The 22,524-nt window shown below is 54.4% G+C and overlaps 1 protein-coding gene across 1 annotated transcript; it reads right to left on the bottom strand.

Moving 5' to 3' along the window:
- Positions 1-2,826: 2,826 nt before the first annotated feature.
- C4H6orf223 (chromosome 4 C6orf223 homolog) lies at positions 2,827-6,566 on the bottom strand. Its single transcript, XM_025383694.1, is given in 5 exon segments — positions 2,827-4,354; positions 4,357-4,485; positions 5,054-5,128; positions 6,044-6,170; positions 6,486-6,566. Coding segments are annotated over 5 exon segments (699 nt in total). The 3' UTR covers positions 2,827-4,067.
- Between the last annotated feature and the right edge of the window lie 15,958 nt (positions 6,567-22,524).

Raw genomic sequence — 22,524 nt, 5'->3', positions numbered from 1 at the left:
CTTGCCACACCATGACCTGAGCTTTATGATTTTTTCACTTGTTGATCATCTGTCTTTCCTGCCTAGAATGTGAGCGCCATGAAGGCAGGGAACTTGGCTGACTTTTTCATTGCTGCAGCCTCAGTGCCCAGAGACGTGCCTGGCAACACAGTGGCTGCCTAGGGGTTTCCAGGGCCAAGGCTGTGGAGTCTCTAGGCACTCCCTGGGGACAAATGCCAGAGAGAGAGAGAGAGAGAGAGAGAGAGACAGAGAGAGAGAGAGAGAGTGTGTGTTTGTGTGTGTGTCTCTGTTTGAGATGGAGGGATAGAAGTCGGTGAGACATCTCTTCCCTTCCCTCATGGTACATCTCAGGGAGGTGGGGACTTGGAGAAGACTCTCACAGCAGCTCCCCGCCATGTTCCCTAAGGGAAATCAGGAGCACTGGCCTCTCCAGGGCCATGCAGATGCAGGTTGCTTGGGGTACAGGGGAAAGGGCAGCACCTCCTTTGTGGTGACCCTGGGCATTTGAAGCTGAACATGAGCCCCTCTAAGCACCCCTGGCTCACAGCATCAAGGAGAGGCTGGGGCACATCTGTGGTTTCTCCCTTGAAGGGATCTGCCCTGCTGCCCCAAGCTCGGAGCCCAGGCCTAGGCCTGCCTCTTATTGGTGACTTGTTTTTTCCCTGGGCTGTACCTGCTCCTCTCTTCACTCTTGCCTTCCTGTTACCAGTGTCTGATGGGTCCTGTCCTACCTGCGTTCCCTGTTGGTACCAAATTCTCACACTTGTGGATGGAGTGGTGCAGCTCCCTGAGTCTCCTCTACCTATGCTGCCCGCCTTGGGCTTCCTGGGATCAGCCCCCAGCGCTCAGCCACTGCAGGGTGCTGCTGGCCCTCCCGCCCTACCACTCTGACCCTCCTCCGAGGCATGTGAGAGGGATTCCAGAGACGAGATCCCAGAGCCCGCCACCCAACCTGCTGGTCCTCCTCCCCACTGAGGAAGGACACTCTGTCTCCATTTGGCCCCTGCCACCCCTCTAAGGCGGCTCGGCATCAGACAAGCCTATCTGACCTCTGGCTTGGATGGGTGGGGAGGGCAAAGGGTAGTGAGGGTTTGCCCAGGCTGTGACTTTGGACCCAAGTGTGGAAGGGAACCCCTGCTGGCTCAAGCCCCAGCCCCAGGCCCAGGGGTCCGAAATCATGGCCTCCTCCTTACAGCTGTTGGCACCCCTGGTTCTAGAGCTCCCAGTCCGGTCAGGGTCCCAGAATGTTTGAGCAGGAAAGGATTTCAGAGTTCAGACGTTTGTGAAGTGGACTGTGCAGTGCCCGGGAGCTGATCTGTATGCACACGTATGTGTGCATTCGTGTGTCATGGACTAACCGCTGGGACATGAAGCCCACCCCTATTTTGACCAAAGAAACCCAAACTTTTTTCCTATGTTACCACAGAGAACAGAGGTGCCACATGAGTTACAATTTAAACAAGAGGATTCATTGTTTGAAAAAAAGATTTGAAAATCAGGAAAGCTAAACAAAAGTCATTTTACATATGGAGAAACTGAGGCCCATATGTGTAAATGGCTTCTCAAGGTCACAGTGGTGTCAGTGGCAGAGCTGGTACTGCACCAGGCTGCCCGGATCATAGACTGATGTTTTTGCCAAGACCGGCCGAAATGTTCCTCTCAGGAGGTGGCAGGTGGGGGCGGAGTGCCAGGAAGGCACCGTCCAAAGAAGTGGGTTAAGGTCACAGCCTCCCGACTCCCAAGGGCCCCCTGAGAACAGCTGCACTGGAAAGGTCACTCGAATATGAACTAGAGGCTTAGGGTTTTGGAGTGGAAAGGGGCAGGGTAAGGAAGAATAGAGTAGGAGGAGGGCGGGGGACAGGGATTCATCCTATGGGTTCCGCACACCCCCACTGGGAGCAGCACCCCCACCCCAAGCACCTGATTTCAAAGTCTCCCCTCCACTGAAGGGAGGGGCAGAGGGAGCTCATGACTGGCATGGAGGGGGCTGGCTGGCCCTGAGGGAGTGACTGCTGGGATGGGGAGGCTGTGAAGCAGGGGCCTGAACTTTAGGGGTACCTGTGGACACTCCTGGCTGTCAGTGGCAAAAATGGCACAGTAAGGGGCTCTGTGGCACTCACTGTGTTTCCCCCAGTGCTCAGCTGGGTACCCTGGAAATGCTATTGAATAAATGGATTGTGTCCCTCCTCCCCCAGTACCCCCAGAATCACCAGCCTCCTCCCTCTCCCTCCCCCTGTCCTTCAGAGCCTACAAGGACTGAGTTATTCTTAGTAGGTTTCATTCATCAAAGCGTGACAAATGGTGTCCTGGGAGGAATGCCTGGGCGCCATGGGGAGCCGGAGGGTGGGGTGGGGTGCAAATGTCCCATTTGAGGGGAGAGGCCATTGCCTTCAGGGAGCTCCAGATGGAGGGGGAGACACAGCTGTGTCCTCATGAGAATCTCAGTAGATGCAGAAGACACAAAGAACCTAGTCCCAGGGGAGACACAGTCCCTGTCCTTTGGAGGAGGCCCCAGTCTGAAGCGGGGAGACAGCCCTGCCCTCAGGGAGCCCCAGTCTGAGGGGAGACACAACCCTGACTCAGGGAGCCCTAGTCTGAGGGGGGAACGCAACCCTGTCCTCAGGGAGCCCCAGACTGCGGGGAGACACAGCCCCGTCCTCAGGGATCCCCAGTCTGAGGGAGACACAGACCCATCCTCAGGGAGCCCCAGTCTGAGGGAGACACAGCCATGACTCAGGGAGCCCCAGTCTGAGGGAGACACAGCCCTGTCTTCAGGGATCCCCAGACTGAGGGAGACACAGCTTTGCCCTCGGAGTGCTCCCTGTGATGGAAGATAATCCTCCCACATTCCCCCCTTCTCCAGCTCTTAGTGAAACCCCAGTCTGAAGGGAGAGATCCAATTTCCTGTTCTCAACCAACCTCTAGTCTCATGGCAGAAAAATAGCTGCCATCCCTGCTGGAGAAGATAGGGTGCCACCCAAGTCACGTACTGAAACTCAAGATGACAAAAGGGAGTGCCGGAGGGGTATCCGGGAGCATTTGCAGCCACCGCGGCCACTGCATGTAGGGAACCCGACCATGACAGAGAAGAGGGGGCTCCCAGACACACTTGACTGGGCACGCTTACCAAGAAACATGCAGACCACAAAGGGGCAGCAATCATGGGGACTAAGATCCTGGCCCTGAGGAAAAGAATGAAGGCACAGGCCAGTGGGCCGGTCTAAATCAGAGGTCCACCTTCACTGGGAGGGCAGCCGGAGAACCCACATTGTCTGCAGCCTCTCACATTCAACCTAAAACCTATGCACTCATTGCAAGCCAAACAAAATCTCACTGAAGATAAAACGTGGCCCAAGGCCATGACTTTGCAACCCCCTGGACCTCAGGAAAGAATTCCTGATAGAGAAGAGCTCTGAGCCTGGTTTGGGGAAGGAGCTGATCGCCAAGCTACCCCTTTAATTCTGGCCTTCAGGCCTGGCTTCTATCTTCAGGGCCTCTCTCACCCTACCGGACATGGGAGGCCAGAGCCACCTCACTCCTCACCAGCTTCTCTACGACCAGCAGGCTACAGCTGGTCAGCGGGCGGGGCCTCCGTGTCTGTGGTGGGGATGTCACCTTTCTTGGCAGCAAGGTAATTTCCCTGCCAGGGGAGAGAGCCCGTTGTGCTGCTCATAAAGTCACTGTTAAACCAGCGGGTCTGGGAGTTCTGGCTGGGCGGGCTTCCCTTCCCTTCTCCGTGCCCAAACGTGGGTACTGCTGCCCTGCGTGCCTTTGCCACTCCTCCCACTGAAGACTAACTTTCCAGTAGACCTCAGTGTTTCTGTCAACGAAAAAGGTCCTTGGCCCCTCCCACTCTCCCAGTCTCTTCCAGCAGAGACCTTCTAGGACTGTAGGTTTAGCAGAGGGGCCGGCTTCGGTCTCCCCAAGTTCTACCCCCCAATGAGGCCTCACAGCTCTCTTGGGACTGAGGGGCAGTCCCGGAGGGCGGCAGGAGGCGGCAGCCAGTGGTCCCCGCGAGGTGGGTCGGGGGTGGCGAAGGGAGGGTTCTGGGACCGGGGAGCGGCGGCCTAATTACGCCGCGTTGGCCCAGCGCCGCGGAGCGCCGCGGATGACAGCGGCGGTGGGTAATTAGAGCGCATTAGCCGTGCCCCTGCAATCCTGTAATTTTTCCTCGCGCTCGGGGTGTGTTGTAGGAGGCGAAGCGATGCCGGCTTGGCTGAGTCAGACTCTCGGAAGCCCAGGAGGGGATGCAGGGGGCGGCAGAGGCCGCGAAGAAGGGACTCCCGCCGGGGGAGGTGCAGACGCAGTCCTCTAGGAGTCACCTGTCCCGGGCTCTTCGGCGCGCGCGCCCCGTCGGCGGCGGGAAGGGGGCGTGACCTGCGTCTCCTCCCGCCGCCGCCGCGCGCTCTGCCAGCCCGCGAGTCCTCCGTATCCAGGCCAGCGTCTTCACCCAGCCACGTGCCCTGCCCCTGGTGCGCAGGTGGACTGGAAAAGAGGAAGGCAAACGCAGTGGCCAGGCGGAGACCTCCCAAATCCCACGTCTCCCCGAGAATCAGAGACGGGCTCAGACCTAGGGCAGCCATAAGCAAAAACGTCAACTACATCTCGAGGGAGTGAGGTGGAGTGGGGCCGCTTGCTCTAGTCGAGCCCTGACATCGATTCTGCGGGGGCGGGGAGGAGTGGGCGCGGGGAGGAGTGGGCGCGGGGCTGGGGCTGGGAGGGGAGTTTATTTATTAGCCAGATTAGCCAGCATTAATGGGGGAGCGGTGGCGGCCGGCGGCAGCAGGGACATAGCTGGCATAGCTGGCATAGCGGCGGGGCCTCCCGCGGCGCGGGGCTCCGCGGCTTCAAAGGGGCTTAAAGAGGCCCTTGGTGGCACTGCCACGGCCCCGCGGGGGAGGGCGTGGGCGCTGGCGGCGGGGGAGAAGGCGGCCATTGTGCACCGAGGGATTAGGGCTCTGGCCTGGAAGGAATTTTAAACTGCCGCGAGCCGGAGCCCCAGGACTCTCCTCCTGCCCCACCCCTGCCCTCCGGAGCACGCCGAGGTGTTTACCTGCTTTCCCACGTCTGGGGTGGAGGGGGTGTCCTCTCTCCTCCCTCAAACTGGAGGCACCTAGGGTTACCAGGTTTGGCAAATAAAAACGCAGGAGATCCAGTTAAACTGAATACTTTAAATAGCGTAAGTCTGTCCCAAATATTGTATGGGACAGACTTATGCTAAACTATTATTCGTTGTTTATCTGATATTCAATTTAATTGGATGTCTTGTATTTTGTTTTTCCTGGCAGCCCTTGAGGCACTGAAATGTCTAATCCATGTCTGGAAATAGATTGATGGTTCCCGAAAATCCAGTGGGTCTCCCCCATTTGAGAGATCCTTAAAGGCAGGGGTCATGTCTCTCCCCTTACACTGGGAGTTTCCTGAAGCCAGATGCTGAATTTCACCCTAAAGAAGGCAGCTGAGAGCACTATATGTGGCCCCATCAGACTGGGAGCTTCCTGAGGACAGGGGCTAAATTTCACCCATGAGAGTAACACTTCAAGGTCAGTGTCTGTGACCTGTGACACTGGGGTTTCCTGAGGCATGGTCTGTGTGCTTCCTAGAGGGCAAGTCTGTGTCTCCTGCCTCACCCCTCACTCTCCCACCCCCACCCCCACCCCCACCCCAGGCTGCTGGAGGCTCCTCCTCCATTAGTGTTGCTTACTGCCCATAGGGGGTGCTAGGGGCCCAGCTGACTGGCCTACAGATGGATGGGACCTGTTTATTGGGACTCAGGGCTTCAGTCCTTTGGGGTTGATGCACTTGGAAATAATGGAGGTGGGGTCCCCATCCTGTGAGGCTTGCTCAGACAGTTGAGGCCCAGGTCTGCCAGGGCCAGAGGCAGTGGCCAGCATGTGGGAGAAGCTCTGGGTGCTGGGTACCCTCGGTTTCTTCCGGGAAGGACAGTGTGGCCCTTGGTGCAGAACATCCGCCCACCTCCTCTCATAACCATTGAAACCAAGTCCCAGTCCTCCATCAGCCTCTCCAGACCCCACTGCCTAACCTTTGCTTGTGCTGTTCTTTCTGCCAGAAACACTCTCTCTTCCTGCTTTGAGGACAGCTGAAGTCTCGCCACTTCTTCTGGATGCTCTGACCATCAGTGAGGTGGGCTGCTTGTGCCTGGGGGTCTTCTGGTGAAAAGAACCCTCGTCCACTCCCTCTTTCCTTAACAGCTTTGGCCACAGGGGCCAAAGAGGGAGCTAAGGTGGGGGAGGGGAGAGACAGGAACACTAGGGGAGCATAGACAGAAGGGGAGCAAGAATAGGAACCTCCTTCCCCCCAACCCATCCCCCTGAAGCCCCTTCCCAAGTCCCTTCATCCCCTCAGGGCCTCTGAACTCTTTCCCCTTGAAGCTGAGGGAAGCCCTGGAGAAGCGCTTTCCCACGGTCACAGCCTCAACAAACCCCTGCCCCCTTCTCCTTTGACTGCAGCCACCTCAGTCTCACCCTCCGCAGAATGCAGGCCCACTCCATCACTGAAGGGCCTCCTCCTTGCGCCAGGGCGCCTGCTTCTGCCAGTGGCATCATCACCCCACTCCTCAGCCGCCAGTCATCAGGTTGGCAATTAGCTACTTCCTCTCAGCTGCATGAGGCCACCAAACGTCACAGCCCCTCCCCTGGCCTGCCGCGGCGGGAGTGCTGGGTGCTGCCCCCTACCCTTTGTAGTCAGTGCCAAGTCCTGGCTCAGTCCCCCTTCCCTACAACCTACTGAGTGCTAGGGCAATGAGCCTCCCATCTGGAGAGCTGAAAGCCTCGCTGCTTTCTCCCCGCTTCAAACCTCCTCCCCCATGTCACCCTATCCCATTGGGTGAGGACACTCCTGCTGCCTGGGTGGGGTGATGCCTGCTCAAGGGCACTAGCAGCCTGGGTGGGGCTTGAGACTCAGGTGTCTCTGTTCCCAGTCAGAGGCGGTTTTCACCAGCCCCTTACCTGGGGCCCAGGAGTCTGAACTGAAGTTGGTGGCAGTTATTTGGGAAGGGGAGAGAAATGGGGACTCATTCTACAGACCCCCAAACATGCAGGGGGCAGGCCCTTCATGAACACCCACATGGACTCATTCGCCTGTGCCTAGGCACACACAGTCACAACCTAGGCAATGTATATTCCACCGCAGCATGCCCACATGTGCCCCAGGTGGGCAAGTAAGCCCACTTGTCCAGACACCCCTCATGCCCACACAGCCCTCCTCCAGCTGCGTGCATGCAAGCCCATTGGCATACAGTACTCAAAAAGGCAGTGAGTGTGCTGCCTCTCCAAAAACAAAATTGGGACCCCACAGAGGAATCTAGAAGCATGGGAGGGGAGGAGAGACCACCCCAACACTTGCTACCCCACAGACCAGGGAATCTTCCTGGGGAACGATGGGAGGAAGACTGCACTTCAAGGATATGTGTGGGGTGCGCAGGTGGGCCGTGGTGGGAGCAGTTGTGTTTGAGTCTGGGTGGGGGCAGAGGATCTGGATTTCCAGAGAGAACTGAAAAATTCCAACATGTATAAACAAAGGCATGGAATCTTAGGCAGATCGCTTAACTCCCTGGGGCCTCAGTGACTGCATCTGTAAAATGGGAATAATGAGGACACCATTTGAACTTGTTGTCAAGTTTATTTTATTTTTATTTATTTATTTATTTTTAGAGACACGGTCTAATGTTGTCACCCTGGCTGGAGTGCAGTGGTGCAATCATGGCTCACTGCAGCCTCAACCTCCTGGGCTTAAGTGATCCTCTCACCTTAGCCTCATAAGTAGCTAGGACTACAGATGTGCCCCATCACGCCCAGCTAATTTTACAACTTTTGTAGAGATGGAGTCTTGCTGTGTTGCCCAGGCTGGTCTTGAATTCCTGGGCTCAAGCGATCTTCCTGTCTCAGCCTCCCAAAATACTGGGCTTATAGGCATGAGCCACCATACCTGGCCTGATTGTGAAATTTAAATGAGATAACCTGGCTCAGAGCAGGCCCTGAGCTGACATTACTATGGGGAGACCTTCCCAATATCCTCTCACTTGATGGTGGGCTTGCCTAAGAGAGCTGCCCTAGGGAGATAAGAAGCCCTCATTCTGGACCTTACCTGACTGACCATGTGCTCCCCCTGTTTTTCTTTGATTTCTGGGGTCCAGCCCCAGCCAAGGTGGAGGATACAGGTTGAGAGGCATGGCAGGGTATAGGGATGGGTGATTGGGTGTTCCTTTGGACTAGACTGGGGGTGGGGCTAGGGAAGGGCTGGCTACCTTCCCTGCCCCTACCTGGCTGGCACAATAGGTAACTGAGTGCTGACTTTTATCCCTGGGAAAGGAGGAGTCAGGCAGTGTCTCTCTGTCCAGGCAAATGGGATGCAAGGGTCAGGAGCATGGGTGGAGGGGGCTTCTAGGAATAGTCCTGGAAGAAGACCTGGGAACAGGCACTACTGACAGGAGCTACTGCCTGGGCCTACCAGCCTCTACCCCAACTCAACAAATATCCTTGTCCTTCTTTCTCAGAGTCTGTATCCACCAGCTGCTCTTCCAGATTCATGAGGCAAGGCCTGCCTGCTCACCTGGCTGGCCCCAAGCACCTCTTCAACCTGCTGCCACCGTCCTGCCTCGCTGCCCTTCTCAGCTCATCCAGCAGGGTCTCCAAGTCATGGAAAAAGAAGCATGTATGCACACGTGCTCATATACACATGCCCACAGCCGCATAAGCACACCCAGAAACACCATCGCAGACATGTTCTCACAAGCACATGCACGTAACACACTCACTACCCCTCACTCGTATACACATGAATACACACACACTCATGCGCACTCACAGTCTTACACACACACACACACACAGAGTTATAATCACTGCTGTTGGATGAATTGTGCCCCCCACCCCCGTGCTAAAAAGATATGTTAGAGTCCTAACCTCCAGTACCTGGGGATGTGACCGTAGATGCAAATAGAGTGTTTGTAGATGTAATCAAATTAAGATGAGCTCTTACTGGATTAGAGTGGGTCCTAAATCCAGTGACTGGTGTCCTTATAAGGAGAAAAAGATTTGAAAACAGAGACATGGAGACACAGAGCGGAAGGCCATGTGATGATGGAGTCAGAGATTGGAGTGATGCAGCTGCAAGCCAAGAAATACCAAGGTGCTGGAAGCCCCCAGAAACAAGGAGAGAGGCATGGAACAATCTCCATCAGAGCCTCCGGAAGAAACAGACTCTGCCAACACCTTGATTGCAGACTTTTGACCTCCTTCACTGTGCGAGAATACATTTCTATTGTTTTAAACTACTGAGTCGCCAAGTCTGTGGTACTGTGTTATGGCAGCCCCGGCAACAAATCCAATCTCACACACACACACACACACACACACACACACACACACACAGACACACATGGCTGGCTCCAGGCTCAGTGATGAGCTCAGAGGAGTTCCCCTCGGGAGCTGCTCTTTCTCTGTCATCCTTCCTTTGTGGTTGGTCCAGTGGATCCACAAAAGCTCATGGCCCAGAGCAGAAGTTCAGTCATTTTTAATTCCTCTTCCCTGGAGTTCTTAACCATGTGTTGCCCTCAAAATCTGCTCTCAAGATTTGGGTTGTCATATTTAGGAGCACCAGAAAACGTACAGGAATACTGTGTCTGCTTGCATCATATTAGTTAAAAACTGGAAATAACCTAAATGTCCCAGAATAGGTACATAAACTATGGCATATCCGCTTAATGGAATACTACACAGCAATACAAAAGGAAAACCTGGTGTTACTTGAGCAACATGGATGAACTTCACAGACATAATACTGCACAGCACGAGGCAGACGCAAAAGAGTGCATACACTGCGATTCCATTTACATGAGATTCACCAACAGGCAAAGCAGATCTGTGGGGACAGAAGTCAGAATAGTGGTGACCTCTGGAAGGTGGAATTGACTGGGAGGGGCTACAGGGAGCCTCCGGGGGTGCTGAAAACATTCTGCGCTTGTACTGGGTGGTGGTTATGTGGGCATTATATAAAATTCACCAAGCTGCACCCTTACGACTTGTACAATTTGATGCACAAATCTGACATCTCAGTAAGAAGTAAATTTTACAAAGTACCAAAGAAGTGAATGACCAGAAGCCACCAGACTGTTTTCTGGGGGCATTTATAGCTACAGTCTGGACCCTCTAGGCCACAGAAAGGCTTGGTCCCTGGGACAGCCATGTGTGGTGTCATCGTTCAGTGCATGTGGGAGGGAATTCCACTCTTCAGTTGTGACGGGGCTGGAGACACACACACACACACACGCACACGTATACCTCTTGGCAGCTTCCCGTCCTCATTCGCAGTTGCAGGTTTGAGCAGGTATATCCCCCAGGTCCCCTGAAGCCAGTCTCTGAAGCTGTCGAGGGTCCCCCAGGTCGACAGACCAGTGGCCTGGGGCAGGTAGCTAGTGAGAGGGACCTTCCTCCCTCCTCGTCCATAGCTCTACAGTGAACTGGCCTGGGGGGGGGGGTGGCTGCAGGGCTTGCCTTAACCCCTGCTGCACTGGTGTCCTCGGGCCTGGGGCCTCTTGTATGACTGACTTTCCATAATATTTGTTGACTCTAAATGTCCAGCCTGGGGCTGCCTGGGAAGGCCAGGATGTCAAGACAGCCAGACCATTAAGACATTAGTCTTTGGGAGAGGAATGGGAGGTGCACGAGATCCCACTGCAATTGGCTTCTCCAAAGAAAGCCTAAATGCGGTGATTTCTTCCACAAGAAAACTCCAAATGAAAAAGAACAGCTACATTTACTCAGGTTTTGTGATCTGACTGGCATGAACCAAACATCTTTGAGGTGTGTGGCAGTGTCGCCATTACACAGACAAGAAAACAGAGGCTCTGAGATATTGAGTAAAACCCCCAGGGTCACACAAGAAACCCAAGAGAGGACAAGTGGCATGATCATTCCTTCCAACTGGGGCTGCCTGAGGACGGGGCTGCGTCTCCCCTCAGACTGGGGCTCCCTGACTCAGGGCTGTGTCTCCCCTCAGTCTGAGCCCTATCTAGGAGGGGCTTAGAGGAGGAGCTGGCCTTGAACCTGCCTTCTTTTGCATCCACACTGGTCTCCTGGAGGGTCTGGAAGGGGCTGCTGACTTGGCCACCCCTGCTCTTTCTCACCCTGGCTGTCGCCCCTGGTTCTAGCCCAGGGCTCTGCCTACAGGAATGCCATAGTGTGGGGCCATGATTCTGAGGGTCAACAGGGAAGTGGGGGAGGGTATGCAACAAAGGAAGCTGTCCCTTGGTGGCTGTGCTGAGGTCAGTGGGAGGTTCCCCACATCTTCCCTCCCTTCCTGACCGGGTCCACTGGGGGTCAGGACCACCCAGCCGATCCATGCCAGAGCCACACTGAGCAGAGGGCTGGCTGGACCCTGGCCTTCCCAGGAGGAGCAGCTGGGAGAAGGGCTCCATTTGTGGAGGGGGCAGGGTGGAGGGCGGCCTCCTGCAATGTCCAGGAGTAGGTGCTCCTTACTCTGCCCATGCCTCGCCAGCAAGAGCTGATCATGTGATGGGGGCCAGGTGGCAGGTGTAATAGGAGACGACATCCTCCTCGGCCTGCCCGGTGCCTATATTAAGTTCCGTGCCCTGGCATTCCCCTGCCCCTGCCCCCAGGACTTTCCCTCCTCCCTCAACGGATACGACACTGCAGATAAAGGAGCCATCCCTCCTTCCCAGCCCCACTGTCTGAGGAAAGGGGCAGGGGCCTAATGAGGTCAGAGCCCATGGGTGGGGGAGCAGATGCAGTAAATTTAGGCTTTGGGTGCTAATGAGCTGCAGAGGTAAGTGCCTGGGAGGGCCTTGGCAACCCTCAGACTCAGTCCTCCTCCCACAGCCACCCACACATCACCTAGGTGCTCACAAGGGCACACGAAGAATGTACTCACCAGCAGCTGAGACACAGGTTTACACTCTTTTAATTTTTATTTTTTAGAGACAGGGTCTCACTCTGTCACCCAGGCTGGAGTGCAGTGGCACAGTCTTAGCTCACTTGTAGGCTTGACCTTCCCGACTCAAGCGATCCTCTGGCCTTAGCCTCCTGAGTGGCTGAGAACACAGTCATGTGTCATCATGCCTGGCTAATTTAACAATTTTTTTTTTTTTTTGTAGAGAAAGGGGTCTTACTATGTTGCCCAGGCTGGTCTTGAACTCCTGAACTCAAGAGGTCATCCTGCCTTGCCCACCCAAATTGCTGGGATTACAGGTGTGAGCCACTGCACCTGGCGTAGGTTTACATTCTTACAGGCCAATCCATATATACCCATACACCCAGGAGCCCCCAGGAGTCCATTATTACCGTGATAACCTTATTCAGGAACTCATGTGTACACACCTCGCTATGCGTGCAGACATTCATGCATGCTTGCACACTCATGTGCTCACATGCATGCCACCCACTCCTGTTGGCATTTCTCCTAAGCCCCCGAGTCTATGGCAGAAGCAGGTAGTCTGGGAGCTACAGGGCATTTGCACTGCATTAAAGGGCTCAGTCCCTGTCCCCCTCAATGGAACTCACCACCCCAGGAGCCCCAGGAAGCCCTGCCTTTTCTCCAGGGTGAGGGCAAGGGGCAGAGACAGGGTTTATTAATAAACCTGTTCCTGACTGGAAAGGCCTATGTAGAAGCCCAATCTCAAGCCAATCAGAGCAGAGCTTTCCAGGAATGTCACCCCGAGCAAGCCTTCCTCTGACTCCAGGATTATTTCTCACCCCTGACTTCATCCCCTTGGTGTGTGTGGCTCTTGCCAGGCTCCACTGGCTCTGCCCGGCAGGCCTGCTGTCACCTGGCAGCTGACATCTACCCTGGCCACTGCCCAGAGAAGGTCACACAGCACATGGGTGGTGGGGCCAGGATTAGAACTGCATTTGCTGTCACTCAGTCTTGATCCACCCCACTCCTCCAAACAGAGCACAGCTGAGCCTGCTGTGTTGGGAGTGCAGCATGCCCTCTGCCTTAATACCCACCCATGGCATCATGACACTGCCCTCCCTCCGAGTGGGGAGGAAGCTGAGAGCCACTGGCCCTGAAGGCAGAGAGTCTGAGCCAATCGGGTTTCTGGTACTTACTGGCCTTATGACCTTGCACAGGCAGGATTTGACTTGCTTGTGGTTCAGTGTCATCCTTTATAAAATGAGGATACCACATGAAGGTAGCTGTGAGGATTAAGAATGCATGAGGTTGGTGTCTGCTGTTAAGGATTGTACAGGATGGTAAAGTAAAAGGTGTCTATGTTCTTGCCTTTATTGCTAATTCCATTCTCACCTTCATCACCAACACCACCTAACACCTCCACTGTCACACCATCATCACTACTTCCTCCAGCACTGACATAGCTACCATTGCCACCAGCACCACCAGACCACTCCCTCCCCTGTTGCTACTTCCATCACAACCACCATGGTGCTATCACCCATCATCCAGTAACACTTATTCAACACCTACTATGTTCAGGTCATGTGGGTGACTCTTTGCGGGTAGTCCTGCTCCAGGGCCCCACACTGTTGGGCATGGTCTGTATCTCTCACATCCTTTAAGTCCTGCCACACATCCCATCTCCACCAGGAACCCTTCCCTAATCCACCCTGCACTACTCCAGTTACTCCCAGACTCCGTGGCTCAGCTTCGCCTGTACCCTCACTGGTTGCTGTGTGTGTGTGCCTCTGTGCACACCCATGCTACTTAAACTACTCTTCGAAGTCAGTCATCACCCAGATCTCCTACACACAGCACAGTGGCTCTGGGTTCCAATCCTGGCTCTGACATCTGACCTTGGACAAGTCACCATACCTCTTTGTGCCTCAGTCTTCTCAGCTGTAAACTGGACTGAATAATACCATGTCTTACAGAATTGTAGTGAGGATTCTCTGAGATACTGTATTTACTATATAGCACTTAGACCAGAAGCATGCATACAGCAAGTGCTCAATAAACATTAGCTTCTGTTATTTTTATTATTATTATTATTAGTCCTTCCCACCATCCCCCACCCCCAACCAATGTCTGGCACAGGAGTTCACACTACCAATGAGAAAGAATTCACAGGAATGAATGCACTCTGACATTCCAATAGAAATACCTTAGGAAAGAGTGGAGCTTTCGGAAAACCGTCTTGTCCCCTTGTCTGCTCATCTGAGCTCTCTGGGTAAGAGGTGGTCTGTGGGTGGGAAGGACCATGCAAGGAAGTCAGAGCCAGACAGAGCTGAGTTTGAATGGCGACTTCACCAGCTGAGTAACCGTGGGCAAGTCATTGAACCACTTTGAGCCTCAGTTTCTCATCTGTAAAGTGGATCTCTGTGCAGGGTCACTATGAGGCAGTCATCTCTGCTGGCTTCTCACGGATTCTGAATACAAGCACCACAGATAGCTATGGTGGGACTCAGGACTGGCATACCCTTTGGGCCTCAACCTTCCCATGCACACAATGGACAATCCCAGCAGAATTTGCTTTTCAGAGCCAGTGGGGAAGATGCTGAGAGATGAGAAGTGCTCAGAAAATGAAAACGCCCTGGAAAAGTTCCAGAGACAGCATGAATAATGATTAACCCAAGCCAGGCCCAGCTTGGCCTGACCTCAGAAAATCCACGAAAGCCTGAGCTGGGTTCCTGGGGCAGGGCTGAGGGCCAAGGGGAAGGACGGCCAGGGGGCCCCCCAACCACAGACTCAGGGAGGCCACTCTGTACTCAGACTCCCACGTGCATCACGGCATCTTCATTGGAACAGGGAGGGCAGCTGGGATGTGGTAGGAGGGAGTGGCCTGTGAGGCCTACGAGCTTTCCTGGGGTTCTTAGTACATTGACATCCACACAGCTGCAGCCACCCAAAGATTCCCTCCACCCTCCTCCTATGTTGGCGCCCTGTCCATGAACCCCCAGGGAATAAACAGGGGTAAACAGGGGCAGCAGCCAGCCGACTGCTGTGTACTCCCGGCCCACACAATGTAAACTCTCAGGATGTATTTATGTTGTCTGGGCCTGGCCAGGGTCCTCTGCCCAGCTCAGAGGAGTCACGTGTGCAAGGCATCTGGATTCCTCTGTGTGGTGGGTGAGGGAGGGCAGGAAAGGCAGAGAGTTCATGGGGGACAGGGATCAGAGATAGCTGGAGCTGGCGGCCAAAGGAAGAAGGCAAGAGCTGTAGGGATGGCCAAGGGGAAAGAGGGAGTGAGCGCTACTGTGCAGTGCTCAGACTGCGTCCTGTTCCTAGAACTGCAGGCCCTTTAGGAGGAGTTGGGCAAGTGGCGGGCAGCTTTCAGTGGCCCTGGAGACTGGATTCACATTTCCACGCTGCCCTGATTAGGAAGCAAGGCTCATCTCTACTCTCCTACCTCCTCCAGCCTGGGCAGGACTGCCAACCTGGCCCTGGCCACCCTGACTGGGAGGGACAGGAGGAACATAACCGTGTGACGAGCATGCTGCTGGGATCCGAACACGTCTCAGGAATGACACCCAGGGAAAGCTATTTTAATCTGGAAAGTCGCCTGCTCCTCCTGTCCACCCAAAATAACTTGGCTCCTGCAGGAACCTGCAACATTGTGGCTGCCACCAGCCTAATGGAGTGCTCCAGCCCCTGCAGCCCCCGTGCCCTCACTGTGGCCAACCCCCTCCTCAGAATGGGCCTCTCCACTCAGATTTGGAGCTCTCTGATGCCAGGTCTGTGTCTTCTCCCTCAGACTGAGGGCTGCCTCAGGGCAGAGGCTGTGTCTCCCATGGATTAGGGGCTCCTGGGGTATAAAGGTTGCGTCTCCCCACTCAGACTGGGAGCTTCTCCGAACACGCAGGTCCCGGGAGTCAGCTTCCTTGGGGAATTTGGGGGTGGGGCAGGTGCCAGGTGTCCTTTTCCCCACTTGCAAGCTGTGCTACAGAGGATGCCCTTGTGGATAAACTGGATCTCCCCCCCTCTGTGGCCACAAATGCTTCTGGCTGATGGGCTCATGTGGGGCCTAGGCTGAGCCTGGCACTGCCAGGCTGCCCTGCTGTTGACCACATGGCCCCCGATGGGAGGGTTCACATGTCCCAGCACCAGCCAGCCACCTGCTGCCTCCTGCCTCCCAAAATAAGAAAGGGCTGGCCTTCTCCCGTTACCGGCACACGCCCCACTGCCCTTGTCCTTGGGACAGGGCTTTCAGTTTTACCTGCTCTGCTTCTTTGTGTGGGTGTTGAGGGTGTAGCGCCCCAGCTCTGCCTATCCCTAAAGCTGGTGACTGGACATGGCCAAACGGAGTTGCTCTGTTCCTAGGCTGGATGCAAAATGAGAAGGGGGCCCACTAACTTCAGTGTTCCTTCTAAGGAACCAGTGTCCACTGGTCCTGTGAAGAGAGGCCCTGCACCCCAAATCCTTCCCCGCTCCCAGCACCCAACACAACCTGTGGCATGGAGGGACTGAGGGTGTGGCTGTTGACCCAAGTAATTAACTACTGCTTCCTGAGGGCTGAGAAACTGAGGCTGAGAGTTTGAGAAGACACTCCTCCTAACACACACACACACACACACACACGCACACACACCTTTTCCATTCATTTTACAAATAATGATCCTTTTCTATTATTTTTATTTTTTACTCTTTGTAGAAATGGAGTCTTGCTATGTTGCCTAGGCTGATCTCAAACTCCTGGCTTCAAGTGATCCTCCTGCCTTGGCCTCCTAAAGTGCTGGGATTACAGGCATGAGCTACTTTCCCAGGCTACAAAAATAGCCATTTTTAACTGAGCACTTACTATGTCTGAGGTACTGTACTAGTGCACCCCATCCATTACTATGTTTAAACATCACAACAGTGAAGAGAATGGGGCCCAGAGAGGTTAAGTGACTTGCCTAAGGTCACACAGCAAAGAAATAGAATTGGTATTCAGACCTAGGTTAGAACAGCATTTGTCTTTTTTTTAATGAGAAATTTTATGAGAAATTTTAAAAATTCAGACAAAGGGAGAGAGCAGTACAATGAAACTACAAGTACTGATTACCAGGATAGCATAATGAACATTTTGTTTGCCAGATTTGCTTCATCTTTTCTGTGCTGAAATATTAAAAAGTAAATTATAGACATATAGCATGTCACCTTTACTCATTTAAGAATGCATCTCTAAAAAATAAACCAAATTTTCTGTATAAACCAGCATGCCATTCTTACACTGAACAAAACTATTTGTAATATCTAATAGTCAGCTCAGGTTCAATTCCCCCAATCGGTCCCCCAGATTTTTATCACTCTACCACACTACCATTGAGGAGTGGACAGATGGTGTTTGGGGAGGTCTCTGCCAGTCTCTGTGCCTCAGTTTCCTGTGGGGACACAACTCTTCCCTCCTCCTCTTTTCCTTGCTGGGGTCAAGGTTACTAGACAGGAGAGTAACGGGGACCCGAGGGACCCTGCGGGGTACTAGAAGCTGTGGGGGAGGCTCAGGGGAGCCCCTTATCTCCTGGGGTGGGGACCATGGAGTAAGGTGGATGTCCTGATGGGCCAGAAAGGGGCCATGTCCTGGCAGAAGGAACCTCAGCAGGGCTCTCATGCCTGGCCTTCCTGTCAAGGTACGGGCTGTCTCAACCTGGTGAGGCCTTGAGCCCGGCTACCTCACAGGAGACCCTCTCCAGCATGGGCCCACAGACCAAACAGCCCACCAGCCTGCCTCAGCCACAACAGGAGCTGAGGAAGGTCAGCTTATCAGGCCTCCCCTACTCCCTCACCCCACGGGCCTGCTCTTCAGCCATTATCAGTGTCTGGGGCAAGGGAAGGGGTTGACGGGACAGGGCAAGGCCATTCCCAGGGGTCACTCCTAAAGGAGAGAAATGCTATTTGGTAGGATGCTGGGAGAGTCTAGGGCCCCACAGGTGACAACAAAGGGTCCTGTCAGGCAGTGGCCAATTAGATCAGGGGTCTCTAGGCTCCCTTCCTGTCCCATGCCTGTTCTGTCCTCAGTTCACGGGGTGAGTGAAAGGACTCTGACCTAAGACAGGAGGTGGCTCAGGTGACCTCTTGGTCATCACTCCCTGAGTGGGGTTTGAGATGTTGAAGGTTAAGTCAGACCAGCCCTGAAGGGGCAGGACTGGGTCTCCCCTCAGTCTTGGGCCCCATGAGAACGGGGCTGTGTCTCCCTCAGACTGAGGCTCCCTGAGGATGGAGCTCTGTCTCCCATTGGACTGGGGATCTGTGAGGATGGGTCACATTCATCTTCCCTCATCATCATTACCCCTAGGGGCCCATTCTGCCCTGATGGGCTGAGTGGGGAGCCCCAGCTGAGGATCCCTAGTTCTTCATTGCTCCAGAACCCAGGGCAGGGGTGAGAAGAGAATGAGTTGGCTTCACCTTATTGAGTGGGGAGAGGAAATGGGACAATTTGGTGAGAGCCCATTGCTGGATGGGTTATAGAACCTGCTCCCTCTAAAGGATTTGGGTATGGAGGCAGAAGATGGAAGAGACAGCTTCCTCCTGGGCTCCCCTTCTTTCTCTAGAGCACCTCATCATCTACGCTTCTTGTAAGACGGTCCTAGACACTCCTAGGCTCAGGAGCTAGGAGGTGGCTCCCAGGGGGCCCTCAATGGGTTCTTGAGCAAGCTCCTTCCCCTGCCCCCTGGTACTCAGCCTTGGACTTGCTGGGCAGAAGGGAAAGAGAGGGCTTAGCCCTGAGTGGGGGCTGAGGGGAGCAGGAAGGACATGCTCCAGGGAAAACATGGACCAAGGTTGCCAGATAAGCATGGGAGGCGGAGAGGTGGCAGGATCGGAAAAGGATCTTCAGGGGCTCCCCCAGGCCCAAAGCTCCAAAGTCACTGACCACTGCCCTAAACTGGACGCTAACAGGGTCTCCTTTGAGAAGTCTGCCTGATTGAGGAACTCACTGCCTTTCTTCTCCCAGGTGCCCTGTGTGTCTGTACATCCCCTACCAGGCATCAGCCTCTCTCCCAAGAGCTCAAACACCATGCATAAGTCCTCTTGGTCCTCCCAAAGCACCTGTCAGTGGGTCTTGCACACAGCAGGCACTTAATAGAGACAGTTGCCTGGAAGCTCCAAACAGAGCCCTCTGATTGCAGCCCTAGTCTATCCCGAGCCAAGTGCTCGGGGAAATTACCTTTTATCAGCACGTCTCTCCTCAGGAGTACCCCCAACCTGCCCTATGCACTTCTGCTCAGCAGACCCTATCACCCTCTTCTCTTGGGTGGCCGTTCTGTGGGAGAGGAGTACAGCTGGAGAGCCTAGGGGCTGAGAGCAAACGGAGCCTCAGCCTCAGAAGGGAGACATGGCCCATCCTCAGGGCTCTCCAGTCTGAGGGAAGACGTGGCCCTGTCCTCAGGGAGCCCCAGTCTGAGGGGAGATGTAGCCCTGTCCTCAGGGAGCCCCAGTCTGAGGGGAGATGCGGCCCCGTCCTCAGGGAGCCTCCATCTGAGGGAGACACAACCCCGTCCTCAGGGAGCCCCAGTCTGAGGGAGACACAGCCCCATCTTTAGGGAGTCCCAGTCTGGGGGAGACACAGCCCCGTCCTCAGGGAGCCCCAGTCTGAGGGGGAGACACAGCCCCATCCTCAGCATGCTCACAGTCAGTAAGGGAGAGCTATCCCTCCGCCTGCACTCACTGTCAAAGCAACATGGAGAATGGTGAGAGGAGAAAGATTAATGGCTGAGGGCTCCCACATCAGCCCTCTCCAAGTTCCTGACACATTTCTGCCCTGTCAGGGTCAGGGTGAGGTGAGTCCCTGCTCAGACTTGTATAGGCTTATTTTCACCACCCAGAGCTATTATCAGGAAAGCCTGGGGTTTCTTTCACCTCTTAGAAGATTTTTTGTGGACGAACTGAACCCCATGCCTGGCACAACTAGGTGTGTCACTGGCAGCCAATCGACTATTCCGTCTTCTTTCAGCTGAGCTTGCCACAGCCATATGCCTTGATGCATCCCTGTTTTATAGATGAGGAAACTGAGACTCAGAAACTCGAGTGGATGCCCAAATGCCACAGCTACAAAATGACAGAGGCTTATTTCCACTTGACTTTAAATTGTGCTTTCTTTCAGGCCTGAGCTCAGGAGGGGATGGCCGCTCTGTTTTCATGGGGATGGAGCCCCATCTGGCCCCCCACGGCTTGGCTTATACAGGGCTCATGAGGGCTTATACAGGGCTCCCCAATGGGGAGTATGCGGATTTGCTGTGGTGCTTCTGTAGGTCTAAGTCTCAGGGTGTTTGGGGAAATGCCTTGTGGATACTTGGGGAGACCTCAGGGAGGAGTGTGGGGCAGGGTAGAGGTGAGGGAGAGAGGGAACTTTACTGGTCACCATTGTGCACTGGGTGGGGACTCCTGGAGCAATGAAAGAAACTATCTCAGCAAATAACAACAGGCTTTGTGACCAGGCAGGCTCTGCAAATGCTGATAGGCCCTGCAAACACTGACAGACTCTGTACGTGTTGACAGGTCCCACAATGGCAATAGAGGTGAGGGGAAAACACTGGTGCAGAGGCGCTAAGGGAATTTTCCATTCACCTTCAAAGTCAGGGCAGGTGCTTGGTTCCCATCAGTGGCTCTGCCTTCGTGAGAGAGTCCTGGAGGCGGGCAGCCTAGCCCTCTTCCTTCCTCTTGCAGCTCTCTCCAGTGCCTTCTCTGTCTGGTGCCCTCCCCCTTAGCAGGCCACAGAGGTGTCAGGACAGAAGACTATGACGGGGGAGTCCACAGAGAATCCCATGGGGAGCAAGCATGGGGCGGGGGCAGGTGAGGACCCCCCAGGAGGTGGGAGTCTGGCCAGCTGGGGAGTGGGGCGGTTCTGGTTGCAGGTGGCCATGAGGCAGGCTGGAAGCTCCGCCTACCCCAGCCCATGGGCCTTTCTGAGCTCCAGAAAGTCTCAGCGCTTGTTTCTCAGCCTTGGGAGTAGAGGAGGGAGTGGTGGGAGCAGCAAACTTTTCCGAATGGAAAATGATGAAATCTTCCTGGAAAGCTGACTTTCCCAAGCTCTGGTGGATACAGCTGACGAGGAGAAACCTGAGCCCTGTGGGCAGGCAGGGGGTCCAGTGGCAGGGGATCGGAGGCGCCTGTCTATGACACAGTCCTGGGAAGCCACCCCAGAGCCGTGGAGGGCGTGCTGCCCATGTCCAGCCCTGGTGGGGCGGGGAAGTGGGCAGTTACGCTTCAGCCGGTGGCCCCATACAGTCTACGCTAAGCTCTGCAGTGAGAATGGAAACAAAGTCAGTTTCTCTTCTGCCTCAGCTCCCATATCCCTCTGGGTGAAGGCAAAGTCCTAAGTATGGCCTGCAAGGCCCCAGCGATCCCACCCTACCACCACTCTAGCCTCGCTTACTCTGCTCCAGCCTCCTGTTCCTCAGAGGCACAGGGCATACTCCTGCCTCAGGGCCTTTGCACTACCTGTTCCCTCTGCCTGGATGCTTTTCATTCAGATAGCCATACGGTCACCCCTCACTTCCTTGAGGTCTTTGTTTGAATATCACCTTCTCAGTAAGGTCTTTCCTCACCACCCTATTGAATACTCTGCCTGCCTTCCCCATCCCACCCCAGGGCCCCTCTTCTGTATTACCCTGCTTTATTTTTCTCCAAATCCCTAATGTATTTGCAGTGGGTTGAATGGTGGTCCCTCAAAATGTCCATGTTCTAACCCCTAGAACCTGTGCATACGGCCATAGCGAGTTGAATAGCGTCTCCCTCCAAGCTTCACGTCCACCAGGAACCTCAGAATGTGACCTTATTTGGAAATAGTGTCTTTGCGGATATAATAAAGTATCTCAAGATGAGGCTCTCTTGATTTGGAGTGGGCCCTAAGTCCAATGACTAATGTCCTTATGAGAAGAGGAAACACAGAGAGACAGAGGGAAGAAGGTCGCCTGAAGATGGAGGCAGAGATAGCAGTGAGGCTCAGACGTCTGCCCTCCAGAACTGTGAGAGAACACATTTCTGTTGGGTTTAAGCCACCAAGTGGGTGATTTGTTATGGCAGCCACAGGACTCTGTAATTTACTCATTTATTTTGTTTATTGTCTACAAACACACTCCCTCCCACCCTCTCAAGAATCTCAGCTCCAAGAGGATAGGGCTGTTTTTTTCTTTTGCTCACTTGATATATCCTCTGTGACGAGCACAGTGCCTGTTCTCTTATGGGTGCTGAATAAATATTTGTCAAGTGGCTGAGTGAATACATTAGATGAAAGCAGACAGGAGGGGTGGTCCTCAGGGGACCGACTTGGCTGTCCAACATCTGGGTCTGCTGAATGCAGCTCCGTGTGGTGGTACCTTGGCACCTGTGCAGGAGACCACCTGGAGGAGGAGAGGGAGACCTGGGGTCCCTTAGGACCAGCCCCCCCAGGACAGGTGGCCTCAGTTAATCTGTCACAGCCTTACCTGTGGATAGGTGAACACGGAGAGCTAAGTGGAGCCTGCCTTGTGTCCACATTCAGGCTCTGCTCAAGCCTTTGTGGGATGGGCCTCTGCATGGAAGGGGCACCCTCTCCCCACATCCCATAGCCAAAGCCCATCCCTAGATCAAATTCAGATGCTTCAACAGTTGGTATGAAGAGGGACCTAATTC

This window comes from Theropithecus gelada, chromosome 4 (genome assembly GCF_003255815.1).
Source record: "Theropithecus gelada isolate Dixy chromosome 4, Tgel_1.0, whole genome shotgun sequence".
NCBI classification, from domain to species: domain Eukaryota; kingdom Metazoa; phylum Chordata; class Mammalia; order Primates; family Cercopithecidae; genus Theropithecus; species Theropithecus gelada.
Note: the sequence above shows the minus strand (reverse complement) of the source record. Positions and strands in the feature narration are given on the sequence as shown.